This window comes from Danio rerio, chromosome 18 (assembly GCF_052040795.2).
Source record: "Danio rerio strain M-AB ecotype USA chromosome 18, GRCz13ab, whole genome shotgun sequence".
Taxonomy (NCBI): Eukaryota; Metazoa; Chordata; class Actinopteri; order Cypriniformes; family Danionidae; genus Danio; species Danio rerio.
In genome coordinates, this window is record NC_141038.1 from 52,340,522 (window position 1) to 52,360,000 (window position 19,479).

The following is a 19,479-nucleotide window of genomic DNA, read 5'->3' on the forward strand; positions in this document are numbered from 1 at the left end:
AAGTATTACGTTTTAATATACAAGTATTTGGGAAAATTTGACGATGTTGCTTCATTCACACTGTTGTGGAACTTGAAACACAGATATATAAAAATACACATTTCTTCAGATTGCTATGATTTGTGTTCTTAAGATGCTTTCATTTCTACACTAAAATGTTCTCTGTGATACGAACACAACTTTTCCTCTGTTTATCTAAATATAGACTTTTATTCTGAAATAGGCGCTACACCACTTCCGCCTATAGTGAATCGCTGCAACATCCGCTCTTTCGCTGTTTCCTCAACGGCGAACACAATTAAACAGCATTTATAATGTACTTAATAATAGCAAATAAACAAGTTTACCATAAAATATGAACGTTTTGCCTTAAAACGATAATCATGGCGAGGATTGGAGACATCATTCATCTGAACGTCGGGGGGAAAAGGTTTGTATTAAGCCTCCATCCTGCTGAGGCAAACACAGACTTCACTAACTTACCTCAGTCAAGAACTCTTAGCATTATAGTAAACCCTGGACACTTTATCTTAGGCTTACTATGCAGCAGCAGCAGCGTCGTTTTATTGAGTGTATTGTATTGATCAGACTTTGTAAAAGTCAGCAGACAGTGATAAACATCTGCATACCTTCACATTCTACAGGAGGCCTGTCTTCATTGAGGTAAAGTTGGGTTTTTGTGATTCGCACATTCGGACTTTCTGCTTGATATCATCTTATTAAAGTATTATTTGCTAATTCTAGATAGGGAAATCATAATAGTAGCCAACAACTACGTTACAACTTTGTTTACAGTCAATTAAATAGTGCTAATCTTGCTATAATGTCATACTTAGATGCGATTTCAGACCCAAAATTCAGATTATCCTGGAAAGTATATTAAGACCGTGTCGCAAGTTGTCAACAATTGTGCGAAGTTATGCTGAAGTTAGTTTTATATCCACCTAATTTTTCTCTTAATAATACAATTTCACAAAAATACTCTTTTCAAATTTTAAATGTTGAACTCATAATAGCAGCCAAGGACTGTTAAAGTACAACAATGTTCACAGTCAATTAAACAGTTGTTTTTAAGTCATACTTGCATGTGATTTCAGAATGAATGTGTAAAAGTACCATAGTAAATAATGTAGGGAGCATGTCACAAGTTGTCACTGAATGAATGTGTGAATAAAAAAAACAACTTTACCTCAATATGTGTGAATACCTACTTTGCATAAACCCTGATCATTGCATAACACCTGTGTCGATATACCATGTTCTGTTATTGAACTCTTAACCAAGAAAATAGATATACTACCTGTTTTTTAATGTTGCTTTTATGTATTTTGTGCAGGTTCAGTACCTCCAGACAGACTCTGACATGGGTTCCTGACTCCTTTTTCTCAAGGTTTGTGCATTTCACGTCATATAAAGCTAAACTAGACTTAATTTAGTTTTTTTGATAATGTTTAAATAAGGTTTTTATCACTGACTTTTTCAGTTATTTGCTTTTTAAATATCTATCTGTTTGTCTGTCTTATATAGTGAGATCCAAAGTTATGCTATTGTCTTTTGTAATGTTTAAGAAAAAGGTATTGTCAAAATGTTGGTGAATTAACCTTTTGTCTTTTATATTAAAAAATGTATGTAAAAACTTGTGTTTATGTAAAAATTAAATCACTATTCTTGAAATTGAAGATCTATGAAAAGTGTATAAAAAGATTAGTTTTGCATTTTAAATGCTTAAAAATTTGTTGCTGACAAATGGGTCAAAACTAGTAGCAAAATGATAATATTAATATTTAATTTTTTAATTATTAATAATTTAAAATAAACAATTAATATTTTGTGCTTATTGCACAATATGTTTCTTTTACACACACACACACACACACACACACACACACACACACACACACACACACACACACACACAGTTAAAGTCAGAATTATTAGCCCCCCTTTAATTTTTTTGAATTATTATTTCACAATTATGTTGAACAGATTCAGGAAATTTTCACAGTATGTCTGATAATTTATCTTCTGGAGAAAGTCTTTTATGTTTTATTTTGGCTAGAATAAAAGCAGTTTTAAATTTTTTTATAAACATTTTTAGTCAATATTATTAGCCTCTTTAAGCGATATTTTTCTCGATAGTCTGCAGAACAAACTATCGCTATACAATAACTTGCCTAATTACCCTAACCTGCCTAGTTAACCTAATTACCCTAGTTAAGCCTTTAAATGTCACTTTAAGCTGTATAGAAGTGTCTTGAAGAATATGTAATGTAATATCTAGTCTAATATTATTTACTGTCATCATGACAAAGATAAAATAAATCAGCTATTAGAGATGAGCTATCAAAACTATTATGATTAGAAATGTGCTGAAGAAATCTGCTCTCTGTTAAACAGAAAATATGGGAAAAAATAAACAGAGTGGCTAATAAGTTAAGGGGTCTAATACTTCTGACATCAACTGTGTGTGTGCGCATTTGTGTGTGCGCGTGTAAACACATACATACTGTATATATAAATAATTCTTGCTGTAATTACGCCTGGCCAGAGTTTTGACTATATGGAATTTTGAAACGCTCAATGCTGACTGGTATAAGAGTTTTTTTCTTCTTTGTGTAGTTTATTAAGTGGAAGAATATCAACGCTAAAAGATGAGACTGGAGCGGTAAGTCATCCTCATGTCTGTAAGCTAATGATAACACACTTTTTGAATATAAATGCTTCTCCATGAGGCATCTCTAAAGGTTTTTGTCTTTCTAGATATTCATAGATCGAGATCCATCTCTGTTTGCTCCAATTTTGAACTTTTTGCGCACTAAAGAGCTTCATCCAAGGTAAATATTAGAATCTTGAATAAATTATTTGCAGCCTGTTAACTGTGATTATTCAACATTGAATGTATTCCTTTATTTTTCTGACAGGTCCATAGATGTCCACTTGTTAATACATGAGGCAGAGTTCTATGGGATCACACCACTGGGTAAGATAAAGGGTATTGGGTTATTCTGGTGGTTTTAAAACATGTTATATTTACACTACAGTGCATCATCCATTTCATTGCCTGATCAGGTCTGTCACAGTTATTACATTTGTCCAACGGTTATTTGTTTAGGAAGAAAATCCATAGCAAATTTTAAAGTGAAAGTAAAAGGCCTGCGTTTGAGACAGTGTCTGTGTTTATGTGTTTCCTGCAACATTATAAGACACAATTAAAAGGTTGTTTATTAATTAAAATGTACATTTAGTCTTATAGCAGACACTTTTGTCCAAAATGACTTACTTTGAAACAAAAGTCCAAATATATCCAGTAATACTAATAAATAAAAATAATATATTTTTTGTTGTAATAGAAAATAAAATAATAAAAAGACCAATAATAATCACGACAGGCCTACCTCTATATAGATTTTGTCTTTCTGTTTCTAGAGAGGAAGCTGCTGTGCATACTGTTTAATTATACATGTACATAAATACAATAACATAAATAAAATAAAAGATCTACAAAACAATCTGTATAATAAATTTAATTGGTTAAATATATAATATAATTTCATTTAAAATATTGTTATTTTATATATTGTATACTGTAAAAGAGTATACACAAGACGCACACACACACACATTAATTGACTTATTTTATTGTCTATTATATTATTTTGTTTATTATGTTTATTAATATATATTATTATTTATATATGTTTATTATATTGATTATTATAAAACAGCATCATGTTGTTTATTTTCATTTATTATTATATTATTTACTATACAAAAACCAATTTTTATTTTTGGGTGAGAATTAATCATTAGTGAATTAATCATTCGACTACACTGAAATAAAAATTTAAAATCATGTCAAAGCAGCTTTACAAAAAGTGCTCGAAGTCTGTGTAATAACACATTATTAATGAAGTGCTCTGATCATTGCAGTAATTAAAAAACAATTTGTTTATTGTGTATTGCTTACGACTTTGTGCTGTCTAAACGATTAGTTTTTTTTATCACAGTGCGAAAGCTGCAGTTGTGTGATGAGTTGGATCGCTCCTCCTGTGGCAACGTGTTGTTCAATGGATATCTGCCTCCCCCAGGTACAGGAAACACACATCCTTGCTCAGTTTTGTAACACCACAGCATCTATCAGAAGACTGTATTGTTATAGTGTATGTATGTGTGTGGTAGTGTACCCAGTGAAGCGCAGGAACAGGCACAGCGTTGCAGGCCCTCAGTTTATGGGCGGCCGCTCGGGGCCGGTGGAAAGAGCTCCAGTGAGGAGGAGCAACACAATGCCACCTAACCTAGGCAATGCTGGCATTCTGGGCAGAGCTGCTGTGGAGGAGAGAGTGCCAGGTCTGATTCTATTCTGTTCTGGTCTATTCTATTCTATTCTATTCTATTCTATTCTATTCTATTCTATTCTATTCTATTCTATTCTATTCTGTTCTGTTCTGTTCTGTTCTGTTCTGTTCTGTTCTATTCTGTTCTGTTCTATTCTATTCTCATGGATTGAAAGTACTTGATAGTCAGACATATGGATTCAAGTTCTGGAACGTTCTTAAAAGCAAACATAAGCCCCTAAAAGTGCTTGAATTCAGTTTGAAATGAAATTGATGATGTTTTTTTCAGCAGTTGTACTGTGTAGCTGTCAAAAACAGAATCAAACCATTGTAAATTAGTTTTAAAAAATCGTACATTTAAATCTTGCACCAGAACTATATGACAAATAATGCACATTTGCTCAATATTTCAGAAACCACATTCCAATGTTACCAGTATTGATAGTAATTGTGAAACAAACATGACTAGTTTTGATGCACGTTCACTTATTTATATAACAACATACTTTACATGCCAATTTGCACATAACAGCTGCACATATAACATAACATATACAGACACTTGTCAATTTGTTTATTTGCATTCACTATTTTTTCATTTATTATCTGTTTTTTGTCCTGTCTCTGTCGTTCTGTTGCACTGTAGAAGCTTATAATACGATAACAATTTCCTCGTAATTCCTGGCAATAAAGCTCTTTGATCTGGTCTGATTTTCTATTGAATTCAATAAATTTTGTGAAAGTTCTTTGAACATGTTTAAAATAGGGTTGTGCGATTAATCAAAATCGAATTGCAATGGCAATCTGAAGCGTTGCAATTAGTTAATCGCTATAGGCTGCAATATAAAATATAGAATAACATCTGAGGTGAAGTGCTTCAAAACCAGTCTACTATGCTTCAGACAGTTAAACATGCTGGACTTGCTGTGATTGCGTCGTGAGGCTTCGCAGACATGATATCAGTTGTCGTAAACTACGCCACATTTACACGAGAAGAGACAATTGAATCTTGTCACGATGTACATTTGTCATTTACGACACCCTACATCAAGGAAATCATGCTGAAATCGCGTGATTTAACTCGGGCTTTATAACCAGCTAGTTGAGTGAGCACACTTTGGTTCTGTCCAATCAGAATTGTGCAACTGAACTACGCCCACAATAAAAAAAAAACTGGAGCTGACAAGTGGGATGATGCTGTCGGCTGCTTTAGAAGCATTAATAGATGAATTAATATCAAAGAAAAGGGAATATTTGGGTTTCAGAGTCACAGACACCAAACATAAACAGGTCACTTTTATTAGCTGTTGCAGAATTTTTGCCACGGCTTACAGATTATTGAGCTGAAGCTTGAATTAAATTAAAATCTGCTTGAAGTTTGAGTTTAATTATGAATCAAAGTGCAATATCTGTCAAAAAAAAAAAAAAAAAAAAAACGCAATTAGATATTTTCCCCAAATCGCACAGCCTTAGGTTAAAACAGTCCGTTTTTACATTTACATTGAGTCATTTAGCAGACGCTTTTATCCAAATGAGGACAAGGAAGCAATTTACACAACTATAAGAGCAACAATGAAGAAGTGCTATAGGCAAGAAAATTACTCTTGATTATTTTGATTATTTTTGAAAATTACTCTTAAATTATAATGTAAATATTAAGTGTAAGTGAAATGTTGAGGACTTTCTTGGCTCTACATATGCTGGGGTATGAATTTCAGAGGTGCTTGATTTCAAATTAATGGTACTTTAAAAAGTGTGGGATCCCTCTTGGATGCCGCCTTATTTATTCCTATTTTTTACAGTATTTTTTTAATATATATAATACAGGGTATCTGCAGGGTCTTAAAAAGACTTAAAATGTCTAAAATCTCAAAAGCTAAATTTTAGGTCTTAAAAAAGTCTGAAATTTACTAAAATGTTGTGTTGTAGGTCTTAAATCTTTTTTTTTTTTTTTTAACAGGTCTTAATTTTTCTTTCTTTGTTAACCTACTCAATCTGGCCATTAACTCCTGTACAATCTCAATAAATATTTCAACCTTTTAATTGCTTTCCTTACAGTGGCATTTGCTTTAAAGCTCTCTATTTATTCACTGCTAAGGATACTGACCTGACCTGTATTTTTATTATTAAATTATTTAAATTATTGTAGACTGAAGTAATTTTCAGCTGTTTTGTTCTATTCTTGTTACTCCCCATTCACACGGGGTTTCAGCGTCAGCGCTTGACTGAAGGCGTGTCTGAAGTTGAGGCTGATGCGATCGTCATAGCAGCGCCAGCCAATGAAATTCAGTCAGCAATAGGCCACTGTCTAGCAGGGGAATTTGCATACAGCGATCTGATTGGCTGATGCTTCCGTCAGCGCTTGAAAAGTTGAGCTAGTCCCAACTTCTGCAGCGAGCAACACCTCTGAATCGGCACTGACGAATCCACAATGCAGTTCGGCAACGCCTGACATCACCCATTCAAAGTGAATGGGAAGCGTTGACGCTGATGCCCCGTGTGAATGGGGCATTATAGGTTATAGAGTTTGTGAATGGCTATATTTGAAAATTACTTAAAAATTATATAAACAAAAATTATTATTGTATTATTAAATGTATTAAATTTGTATAAAATTTAATAGGATAAGTGAAAATCTTTTCTAACTGGGATGTTCGAAAAAAAATTAGCATTTAGCCCTGTATAAGTCTAAAATTTCACTCATTATGAAATGTCTTAAAGTCTTGGTGAAACCTGCAGAAAGCCAGTCATATCTTGACTGATGTGGTGTGTGTTGTTCAGGTCCAGTCTCTGATCCAGGCCTGGTGAGAATCATATGTGGTCATCATAACTGGATTGCGGTGGCCTATGCTCAGTTTGTGGTCTGTTACAGGTATGATTCTGCTTTATTTTACACAGTATCAGTAGTAGTGATTGAGATGTGCATGTTTTAACTGATCGTCATATTTTAGGGTTAAAGAGTCTACTGGGTGGCAGCAGGTCTTTACGAGCCCGCGGCTGGACTGGGTGATCGACAGAGTGGCTCTTAATGCCAAAGTCATGGGCGGCTCATTAGGAGACAATGATAAGATGGTCGCAGTGGCGTCGGGCACAGAAATCATACTCTGGGCAATCTGTCCTGATGGAAACGGAAATGAAATCGGTATGCACTAGAGAGATGTTTTATGCACCTGACACTTTCTTATAACTGGGAAAACCTTGTGCAATGCTGAGTGCGCTTCGAACAGGTGAGTGGGCTTGACAAACCACCTGTATATTTTTCAAGGTGTTAGTATTCTGCTTAAAGTGTCATTTAAAGGCTTAACTAGATTAATTAGGGTAATTAGGCAAGTCATTGTATAACAGTGGTTTTTTCTGGAGACACTCCAAAACAAATATTGCTTAAGGGAGCGAATAATATTGACCCTAAAATGGCTTTAAAAAAATTGAAAACTGCTTTTATTCTATCCGAAATAAAACAAATAAGGCTTTCTCCAGAAGAAAAAATATTATAGGAAATACTGTGAAAAATTCCTGAATCTGTTCAACATCATTTGGGAAATATTTGAAGGAAAAAAAAACTATTCACTAGTGGGCGACTAATTTTGACTTCACCTGTATGTGTACAGTGCCTAGCATAAATAAGTACACCCCTTACAGATCTCTCTTTTAAATGAACACTTTCTATACAGTAAGGATTTTGTTATATGCATTAGATTTGTCAGTACCAAAAGCCAAAACTGGAATTAATCAGACAAAATAATTCAAGAAAATATTATCAATCAAATTAAATTGATTGTTTTAACATCATCAGTGTATCTGTGCATAGACGGATGCTCTGATAGATGAGTGTTTTGTGTATCTGTGCTTGCACTTGATGATGAAGAGCGGTGAAGCGATGATTATTTGAGCCAATCACAGTCTTATCTGTTAAGCACATGAACACAGTGACCAATCAGCTGTGTTTAAAGGGACAGTACACCCAAATATGAAAACTTACCCACTGTTTTACTCATCCTCAAGTGGATCCGAGTCTGAAAGCTGAGACAGCTGAAATCCTGTAACCATTGACTTATAAAGTTTTTGTTTTCCTACTATGGAAGTCAATGGTTACAGGATTCCAGCATTCTTCAAAATACCTTCTTTTGTGTTCAACACTAAAAAAGAAAGACAAACAGGATTGAAGGACGTTAAGGAAAAGTAAATGACAACACAATTTTCAGTTTTGGAGGGACTTTCTCTTTAAAATCTGCTCAGAGCTTAAATGTTAGCGGGAATTGGGTGTTTTTAAAATTACAGTATTGTATGGTCAGTCGGTACTTTTGGCAATCCTAGTATGGATTCAATTCATAATAAATCTATTTTTACACAGATTTAATGTGTGATTTATTGAGTGTTTATTAATTGAGTGTTGATTGTGGTCTGCAGGTGTGTTCAGTCTCAATGTACCAGTGGAGGCGCTGTTTTTCGTAGGAAATCAGCTCATTGCCACCAGCCACACGGGTAAAGTGGGCGTCTGGAACGCCGTCACCAAACACTGGCAGGTAAAGCAGGCAAAGCTGTTCATGCTTTAGGTAGAATTGATGCTGAATGAAAGCGAGAGGAAACAGTTTCTGATTTTTACACCTCTCTTTCTGCAGAATCAGGATGTGGTTCCCATCAACAGTTACGACACCGCTGGATCTTTCCTTATTTTGGGATGCAATAATGGATCTATTTACTACATCGGTAAAGTGACCAGCAGAGCTGAATAATTGTCAAGTTTTGAGTTAGAAATAGAAACATTTCATTTAATACACGGCATTATAGCATTGACAAAAGTTTATTAAATATAATTATTTGATTTAAACTAATTAGTTTTGCTGTCCAAGACATGGGTTGCAACTGGAAGGGTGTCCGCTGTGTAAACGTGCTGAATAAGTTGGCGGTTCATTCCGCTGTGGCGACCCCAGATTAATAAAGGGACTAAGCTGAAAAGAAAATGAATGAATGAATAATTAGTTATGCATTATTTATATAAATGATTTAATAAATGGTTATGATTTATAATTGTGTTTTTATTATGTTTTAAGTATTTACAAATTGAAATGCTGCCTTTTGCAGTCAAAAGATTTCTGCATTTAAGGGATATTTAATAACACATAAGAAAAAAATGCTCCTCCTGTTGCAATTAAAAGTATTCTATTAACAAAAAAAAGTCCTACAGAATACAACGTGCAACAAATATGTATTGAATAATTTATCAATATGAAACTGAAAGATTGGAACTGCATTGTCCACAAAAATAGAAGTAGTCAGACACTTTTCAGTTCATTCCATTATTGTTTTTCTGTATGTGTAGATTAGGTTGATTAATCTTTACTTGATGACTTTTTTTTTGTTGTTGACTTTTTTTCAGGGTTTCCACGGGGTCCTAATAAGTCTAAAATTTAAATTTTTAAATTTAAATTTTTTTTTATTTTAATTTTAATTTTTTAAAATTTAAAATTTTAATTTTTAAATTTAAATTTAAAAATTTTAATTTTAGGCCTTAAAAAGTCTTAAATTCACTGTTCTAGTTGTTAAATATTTTTGCACTGGTCTTATTTTTCTGATGTCCATGAAACGCTACATCTTGTTTTTCGTGGTGTTGTAGTTCTTTATTGCACTAGTCCACATGTAATTTACGATTTTACAAATACAAATAAGACCAACATGCAATAGCCAATCAGCTTTCTGTTATTGAACTCTGTGTGCACGGCGAATGGGAGTTTGGGTACGCGCAACATGATTTCGGCTGGCGGAGACACAAGCAAACAATTTGTCAGTTTTTATTTTTTTAATAATATTTTTTTCGGGGTTTTCACCTTTTATGGGTAGGACAGTAGAGATTATTGACAGGAAAGCATTGGGAGCAGAGAGAGGGGAAGGATCGGTATATGACCGCGATGCGGGAGTCGAACTCTGGTCGCCATTTGTAGGTTTTTCACTGACGTATATATTATAGTTTTGAATTTAAAACTATTTAATAGTTATAAAACTATAATTAAGAAGCAAATTATTTATAATGTACTGATGCCCTGCTTTTCTTGGTTTATTCGTGATAATGGTCAGAAATGTTGGACCATTATTGCCTTTTTAGCTTTTAAGTATTGGACAGAAACTAGCCAGAGAGTGATGTGTCAATTGTTGAGGGGCAAAATAAAATAACAATAAATCTGTATTTTTTTTAGTACGTCTACTTTTTTTTTTGCTTTTTGCTTTCCATAATAAAAAATATAATTGTAGAACTGTAGTCATTAATATTTAACTTTAATAGATAGACCTGTCCGACATATAAACAAAAGCAAGTGATGCATCAAAGTTTGCTTTAAAAAAGTCTTGAATGGTTATAAAAATCCTTATAATCATTGCAATGAATTATTAATAATTATAATAATAATTAGTTTAAAAATCTTGAACGATATTAATGATCGGATGTAGTTCAGGAAGCTTCCTACTCTGTTTATCTGTCTGACTTTACGGTGGCTTTCTTTTGACCGCCCCTGTCATTTTAAAGAGCCTTGTCCACTTGAGGTGTGCGATGCGGCGCCAGCTGAAAGTAATAATCAGCCTCAAGATGTTTGTTTCCTGTAGTTCAATGATGCATTTAACCTGTCTTCAGTATTGTAATCAATTTATTTTGCCACAAATTTTTGCATTTTCTCTTTTTGTGTATGCGTGTTTTTGATATTGTGAAATAGGTCTTAAATTTAATACTTAATGGTCTTAAAAAGTCTTAAATTTGACATTGATATCTGCAGAAACCCCGCTTTTTCAAATGCAATAAAAATACTTTCATAAATGCAATAAATATCTACTTTTACTATACTTTCAGCATGGCTCAGATGCTTGATCCGGCTGATCTCTGATGTGTGTCTTTGTCTTTCAGATGTCCAGAAGTTTCCGTTGCGGATGAAGGATAATGATTTGCTGGTGACCGAACTGTACCGAGATCCCAGTGAAGATGCTATCACTGCTCTGAGTGTCTACCTGACGCCCAAAACAAGTAACGCTCAGCCTAATATACCTTAAAAGAAGTAGCTTTGCTTTAGAATAAATCATGATTCATTGAACGTTCATATTCAGATTTATTGTAAATGAGTGTGTGTGTTTAGGTGACAGTGGGAACTGGATTGAGATTGCGTATGGCACCAGCTCAGGCACAGTTCGTGTGATCGTTCAGCATCCGGAGACGGTGGGATCTGGCCCGCAGCTCTTCCAGACCTTCTCTGTTCACCGCAGCCCCGTTACCAAGATCATGCTCTCGGAGAAACACCTCATCTCTGGTGAAACACCTCATCTCATCATACGCACTAATGCTCTTTTATGTGGAGCACGTAGTGGGGAGACAAGTATATATCAGACCCCCTAGTTTTTCACGATTGTTTTTGTAATTGTTTGCTATATTTTGTGCCGGCAATTCCCAGAAATTTGAGGACAATTTTGCGATTAAAAATATATATATAAGTGTATTAGGGAGCCTACTATGTTAGGTGTGCAATCTGAAACAATGACACAAATCATTAAAATAAAGCTGCCTTATTTTGGTCTCTTGTCAAGACAAAATCTGAAACGGTAGAGATTAAGCCAAAGGAAGGTTGTATTACTCTTATTTTTTTCCATGATCCTACTTTTTCACAGATTTCACCTCCTGGAGCCTCTGACATCAATGTTAAATGCAGGGAAAGAGTTAAACGAAATCATTTATCAATTTGACACATCATAATACCAGCCATACATGTAAAGCACAAAATCCTTTAATTCAGTCTCGTCTAGCGGCCGTCACCCTTGAGCCAATCTCATCTCCACCTGTCTGTTCCATTGCTCCCTTCTCTCCAACTTTCTTTTGCAGTCTGAAGCGAGTCAAATGCACTAATGGCTCGTTTCCACTGACTGGTACAGTACAGTACGGTACAGTTCGGGTCGGTACGGGTCACCTTTATCAGGCTTGCGTTTCCACTAGCAAGGGTACCCTATTGGTGGGCGTGGTGTATGACAAAGTTTCAGTCGACGTCATGCTCGCTTGAATAAATGTCTACAATAAAGCTGCACAGGTCATTCACATATAATAGTGAGCAGCACTTCACACAAAACAGACGCTTTACACACATAAATACTTCTGTATAAATGTTTATTACGAACTTTTCTTTGAACATGAGTTGATTATAACTGCTGATCAATGACAGTGTGAAATAGCCTACTGTAACGTCTGTAATTATATTAAATAAAATAATAAATGAACATATATGAACACATACAGCCCCTTACAGTCTCCGATATGTTACCAACTAACAGAAAAAGTACACACAGCAGACATTTCGTCATTAATTAGGTTCAAAACAACCCAAAGTATAGCCTACAGTCAGAGTAAACCTCTCATCTGTGTCTGTAATCTTCAGCAGCACATGTCATGCAGCCTCTGTTAGAGAGTCATTCCATCATTCCCAGTTCATATTAGTCCAAAAGGTGATGATTAAAATTAAAACAAGGCAGTTTGTTCACGTTTGCTGAAGAAATAACGTGCTCCTTGGCTTCCCCTTTTTTCCGCGCTCCACTCTCGAGTTTGTCCTTTTCTTTCTGAATGTGTCACTCTCGCATTCATCAGCTTCTCACAGGATCGGGTTTCCAAAGCTTGTCAATAATCAAGCGCAAGTTATCATCAGCTCAAGAAGTTAGTTATTTCAGATATAGACTCGTGGCGAGCGCAAGTATTCTCTCGCTGTGTATTTCAAACATGGCGGGTCCTTTGTTTACATTCTGGCTTGTTGCGTAAGCGAATGACGTATCTCTGTAAACCAATAGCGTTCAGCTGCGCGTCTAGCTCCGCCTTTTGGTACCCTTTCAAAAGGGTGCCGAAAAAGTGGTACGGTACGGTTTGGTTCGGTACGCCTTTTGACAGTGGAAACGGCCATAAAAGCGTGCCAAACCGTACCGTACAGTACCACTCAGTGAAAATGGGCCATAAACGCCCAATTCGCGCCGCAGGATGTCTATATCTCATCTTCGCTATGACTTCACATGTAAATCACTCGCGCTTCATCCGCGTCTGCTTACTGCACAAGCTGAACACTCGCCCGCTCTCCAGTCCATGTAATGTGATGATTGTGAGGGCGCAGGTTTTCTAGAGACACTCAAATACATCATGTGTGCTGCGTATGCAACGACTATAAGTCATGTAAAACTATTAATAGCAAACTGAAATAAATATCATTTAATTATATGGTTTGAAATTTTGTTTTATGAGATTATTTACATTTTTTTCTGTTAAATTTTTGCAATATTTGTGCAGTAATTGATTTCCATTTTTTTCACCATTGAAAACAATGGAATTTGTTAAAAAATAATACTAATTTCATGTGCATTTATTAATCTAAGTGTGAATTAATTGACTTGAAATCCTCTTGTGTGCAGTGTGCGCAGACAACAATCACGTGCGCACGTGGACGGTGACGCGCTTCAGAGGCATGATCTCCACTCAGCCCGGCTCCACTCCGCTGACCTCCTTCAAGATCCTCTCACTGGACGATATCGACGGACATGCGGGCTGTGCTGCTGGAACTGAAATAGGTGAAACAGACTGTACCTGTTAACTGAGACAAACATTGCTGGATAATATACATTTTAGGAGCTGTAGATTCAAAATAACCACCTAAAAGCCTGACGCCACGTGTGAATGGCGTCAACGCTTCCCATTCACTTTGAAAGGGTGATGTCATGCGTTGCCAAACTGCATTGTGGATCCATCGGTGCCGATTCAGGGGCATTGCTCGCTGCAGAAGTTGAGACTAGCTCAACTTTTCAAGCACCGACGGAAGCATCAGCCAATCAGATCGCTGTATGCAAATACACCAGCTGACAGTGGCCTATTGCTGACTGAACTCAGCTGACGCTTCTATGACGATCACTTCAGAAGTGAAAGTGTTCTTATGAAATATGGAAATATGGGAAAGAGGGAAGACTTTACACTTTAGTTTATTAGATGTGATGTTAAATGTAGCTTTTTAGTCAGTGAAAATCAGTGAATTTTATATTTGTCTTAAATAAAAAACCCTGTTATTATTATATTGGTCTAAAATGAGTGATGTGTGTGTGTGTGTGTGTGTGCAGGTCCATATGGTGAGCGTGACGAGCAGCAGGTGTTTATCCAGCGTGTGGTTCCTGACACGGATAAACTCTACGTCAGACTCTCCTCCAATGGGAAGAGGTCAGTTTTAAATAATTAATGTATTCATAGATGGCTTGCATTAGCAGCAAGTCATTTTAGGGGAAGTAGAGATGCTCCAATTTATCGGCCTGGAAACCAGAACTGATGCTGTTTGTTGTTGTTGTTTGTAGCGGCGGTTCAATGCGCTATTGTTGGTAGAGTAAGCACGTGTTTTACGCGTAAAAGTCAGAGTTAGTTGGCAAAATAATGCAAATAAAAACATCTTGATTTTCCAATGAACAGAATTCCTTCATCTATATTACACACTACTCTTTACCTTATGTTACGGTAAGTTACCAACCTCTCTTCCTCAATGCAGTGAAGCCACAGTTATATACTATCGCATTGACAGACAGCCTGTGGCTAAACACCAATGTACAATGTATGGCTCCTACAATGTATGGTTTTTTAAAATTTCTGTCTCCCGCAGGGTGTGTGAGGTGCGTTCAGTGGACGGGACCTCCATCACAGCGTTTGTGGTTCATGAGTGTGAGGGCTCCAGCCGCATTGGCTCTCGGCCGCGCCGGTATCTCTTCAGCGGACACAGCAACGGCAGCATCCAGATGTGGGACCTCACAACCGCAATGGAGATCGCTGGGAAAGTGGATATAAAAGGTGAGCTGCAGATTTAGATTAGATTAGATTCAACTTTATTGTCATTACACATGTACAAGTAATGGAACGAAACGCAGGGGTCTAACCAGGAGTGCAATAGCAGCAAATGCAGGGTATACTGTTGAAATGTTAATTTTTTTTCCCCAATTTCTGTTTAACGGAGAGAAGATTTCTTCAAGACATTTCTAATCATAATAGTTTTAATAACTCATCTCTAATAGCTGATTTATTTTATCTTTGTCACGATAACAGAAAATAATATTAGACTAGATATTCATCAAAACACTTTTATACAGCTTAAAGTGACATTTAAAGGCTTAACTAGGTTAATTAGGTTAACTAGTCAGGTTAGGGTAATTAGGCAAGTTATTGTATAACAGTGATTTGTTCTGTAGATTATCAAAAAATATATAGCGTAAAATGGCGTTTAAAAAATTAAAAACTGCTTTTATTCTAGCCGAAATAAAACCAATAAGACTTTCTCCAGAAGAATAAATATTATCAGACATACTGTGAAAATTTCCTTGCTCTGTTAAACATCATTTGGAAAATATTTAAAAAAGAAAAAAATTCAAAGGGGGCTAATAAATCTGACTTCAACTGTATATGAAAACTTTTGAAATTTTTAGAAGAAGAGAACACACTGTATGTGAGAGTGGAAAGTATTTATCGAGTCATCGTCTAGCCTTGTGTTTTCCACGATGGAGGATTGTGTTATATATGCAGTAAACACTGCAGTTGTTTAACCCAAAGCAGCTGCTTTTCTCCTGTGTTATTGCTGATGTGTGTGTTTGTGTGTGTGTTGCAGCTCTCGGTGGACCCACTGAAGAGGAGCTGCTGGAGCTTCTGGACCAGTGTGATCTGACTCTGACCCGAACACCAGACATGAGTCCTGCTGCCTCGCTCACACACTCCTCACGCAACTCCACCTGCAGGTACACACACACACTTCACATCCCACACACACACACGCACTTTGGTGTCAATGCATTGTCATTACAAATTGAGCATAAGCAGCTCCACAAAGTAGACCCAGTGCTGCTTATGATCCGTGCTGCTTCTCAGTGCGTTATGAATGCCAACCTGGTTTTTACAAAGTAGGACGTGTTCCTGGATGAACATCTGTGTTGATCCTGGAACAACATTCCAATCAGCCAATCAGAATTGAGAGATTTGTTTACAGTGAATGCTAGGTTTAGGCTTACGGTTAGGTTTATGCACTTGATTGTTATCCAACTAATATTCCCCTCTGATTTAGTGAATAAATTACACTTGTGGTTGGGTTTAGGGGTAGGGAAACAGGTATTGATTACTTTTTCCAACACAAACGATGTTTCAGGATCAACATAGATGTTAATCCAGGATCACATCGTACTTGGCAAAAGCATGACGTATGCGGGATGAAAGCTCCAATCTGTTAACATGGATGTTGAAAGAGTGTGAAAGAGACTTTAGGGGCAGATTTGGGATTGGGCCTTAAGCCTTATTTTCACTGCACACGACAAACAACAACAGAGCGGAAGTCATTCATTTTAAATGGAGAGTAGTCCGCGAGCTGCGGGGAGTGCCGATCATCTCCGTATGCTAAAAATTCTGATCCGATTTGAGCCGTTTTGAGATCCATTGAAATATTTGAACTCCTGCGACTAGACCATATGCGAACTGACGACCGGATGTGAGGTATTCCAATGTTGTCTAAGCAAGTCCGTGTGCGCGAGATGAGAAATACTAGTTTATTTGGTTATTTTTTTTTTATCAGAAAAATTCTATATATAAAAAATAAAACATTTCTGTTCATAAATGTAAGTAATAGTCGGCGCAATAGCCTAGTGGTTAGCGTGCCGACACATGGTGCAATAGCATGTCAGGGCGTCGCGAGTTCGAATCCCGGCTCCATGACATTTCCCTGTCTCTCGCTTCCAGTCTAAAATCTGTCCTATCTAATAATAAAGTCAAAAAGGCCAAAAATAAATCTTTAATAACAAATAAAAAAATAAATGTAAGTAATAAAGTAATAAAAAATATATATTTTTAATGTTGTTACACATTCCCTCCAATACTTTAGCAGTATATGAGTTTCTAGTATTCATTAATTCATTCAACCAATGAGAACGCACAGAAAATTAAGGCTCTTGCTTTTGCACTCCTTTATTTCGGACACTGAGAACAGCTTCTCTCCCATGGTGCACGTCAACACTGAAAATTCTGTGCCACAAGGGGGCGTATTTCGACAGTCATGTCCAAATGTCGTGAGCAGTGGAAAGGCGGCTTTACTATTATTCTCCCCTGTGTCCTGTAGAGGTCACTATGTGCTTCATCTCTTTCACTATTCACATTTCACAGTGTATTGGCATGACATACATGTGTATATATTGCCAAAGCATACATAGCAGGAAAAAAGACATCATAAAAACAGTAACAACAATGTTGATAATAATAATAATAATAATAATAATAATCGTAGCTATATATTAAACAATAAAAGAAACAATACATACATATATTTGTATAAAACACTGATGGTGAAATTACTGCAGATGTGTTCACTCTCTAGCCCCCTAAATATGTGGCATATATAAATATGATGAGCTACTAAAGAAGCAGTCGATCGGTCTTCAAGTAGACTCCTGCATTAGTCATTAATATGGAGTGATTGGAACTGAGGAATAGTTTGTGTTATTTGACTCCACCTGGGGTGTCTAAACTTGGTGCTGGAGGGCCGGTGTCCTGCTGAGTTTAGCTCCAACCTGCTTCAACACACCTGCCTGGACGTTTCTAGTATACCTAGGATGAGCTGGATTAGCTGGCTCAGGTGTGCTTGATTTGGGTTGGAGCTAAACTCTCCAGGACAACGGCTCTCTTTCTCTCTCTCTTACACTATGAATAAAATCGTAAGAGTAATTCATGTAACACAGGGGTCATCAAACTTGTTCCTGGAGGGCCAATTTCCTGCAGATGTTAGCTCCAACCCTAATCAAACACACCTGAACAAGCTAATCAAGGTGTTACTAGGTATACTAGAAGCATCCAGGCAGGTGTGTTGAGGCAAGGTGGAGCTAAACCCTGCAGGGACACCGGCCCTCCTGGACCGAGATTGGAGACCCTTGATGTAATGCATATATACACACAACACATTCATTTATAACCATCTAGAAGTGTGTGTGTGTGTGTTTGTAATGTCTCTCTCTCTCCTCAGTCTTCAGTCTCAGATGAGTGAAAGCAGTCGTGCTGCGTCTGGTTTTCGGTCTGCAGTTCCTCTTTCTGGAAGTCTTCCTCGTCAGCCTCCTCTGGTTCCCCTCACTAATAAACCTCGAGATCTGCCGTCCCACCTGGGCCTCAGTCAGTCCTCCATCCCATCCAGCAGCGGCAGCAGTCCTCACCCTGGTCGAGAGAAGGAGCGGGACGGTAGGCCTGTGCATTTACTCCAGTTTTTACATCATCGTGATTGCAGTTATGACCAAACTAATGGTGATTATGTTTCCCCTATAATGGAGCAGCTCTACGTGACGGGCTGCTGTCCATCCGCAGAGGCAGTTTTGTGGAGCGCTGTCAGGAAAGAGCCAAGTGTTCGGACGCCACCGCAGGTTTGGACCCGAGCAGACGTAGTTTAGCGGTGTGCAATGAACTGGAAGCTCGACTCGGCCTCAGGTGGGACTTTGCAATATCACAATATACAGCTGAAGTTATAATCATTAACCATCCAGAATTATTAGCCCTTCGGTATATTTCTACCCAAATTTCAGTTTAACAGAAAGAAGTTTTTTTTCTCAGCACATTTCTAATCATAATAGTGTTAATAACTCATCTCTAATAACTGATTTATTTTATCATTGCCATGATGACAGTAAATAATATTTGACTAGATATTCTCCAAGATACTATTCTACAGCTTAAAGTGACATTTAAAGGCTTAACTAGGTTAATTAGGCAAGTCATTGTATAACAGTGTTTTTTTTCTGCAGGCAATGAAAATATACGTATATATTGTATAAAAATAAAATATAAATAAATTAAAAATAAAAGAAATAAAAATATTTAAATAAATAAATTATAAATATATATTTTATTTATACAATTTCTATTATATATAAAATATTTATGTTAAAATAAAATTATTTATTAAATAATAACATTTTTATTAAATATGTTTTATTTTTTAAAATATATATAAAAAATAAAATATAAGTGAATTAAAATAAAATATATAATATAAAAATGTATAAATAATTAAATAATTAAATAAAATTTTAATAAATATGAATAAATAAAAAAATTAAATATGAATAAATTTAAAATATAATAAAAAAATATATAATATAAATAAAT

General features: G+C 36.0%; 1 protein-coding gene across 1 annotated transcript in view; it reads left to right on the forward strand.

Moving 5' to 3' along the window:
* The first annotated feature begins 233 nt into the window (after window positions 1-233).
* shkbp1 (SH3KBP1 binding protein 1) overlaps window positions 234-19,479 on the forward strand; it is a 20,639-nt gene continuing 1,393 nt past the window's right edge. The window contains exons 1-19 of the mRNA XM_087293537.1: window positions 234-430; window positions 1,337-1,390; window positions 2,620-2,665; window positions 2,761-2,834; window positions 2,922-2,980; window positions 4,008-4,088; window positions 4,180-4,347; window positions 7,116-7,206; window positions 7,286-7,476; window positions 8,742-8,857; window positions 8,954-9,041; window positions 11,224-11,340; window positions 11,450-11,620; window positions 13,746-13,901; window positions 14,442-14,538; window positions 14,969-15,153; window positions 15,962-16,088; window positions 18,350-18,558; window positions 18,651-18,801. Coding sequence (XP_087149663.1) covers window positions 384-430; window positions 1,337-1,390; window positions 2,620-2,665; window positions 2,761-2,834; window positions 2,922-2,980; window positions 4,008-4,088; window positions 4,180-4,347; window positions 7,116-7,206; window positions 7,286-7,476; window positions 8,742-8,857; window positions 8,954-9,041; window positions 11,224-11,340; window positions 11,450-11,620; window positions 13,746-13,901; window positions 14,442-14,538; window positions 14,969-15,153; window positions 15,962-16,088; window positions 18,350-18,558; window positions 18,651-18,801 — 2,228 coding nt within the window. The 5' untranslated portion in view covers window positions 234-383. The remainder of the gene's footprint in view (window positions 431-1,336; window positions 1,391-2,619; window positions 2,666-2,760; window positions 2,835-2,921; window positions 2,981-4,007; window positions 4,089-4,179; window positions 4,348-7,115; window positions 7,207-7,285; window positions 7,477-8,741; window positions 8,858-8,953; window positions 9,042-11,223; window positions 11,341-11,449; window positions 11,621-13,745; window positions 13,902-14,441; window positions 14,539-14,968; window positions 15,154-15,961; window positions 16,089-18,349; window positions 18,559-18,650; window positions 18,802-19,479) is intronic.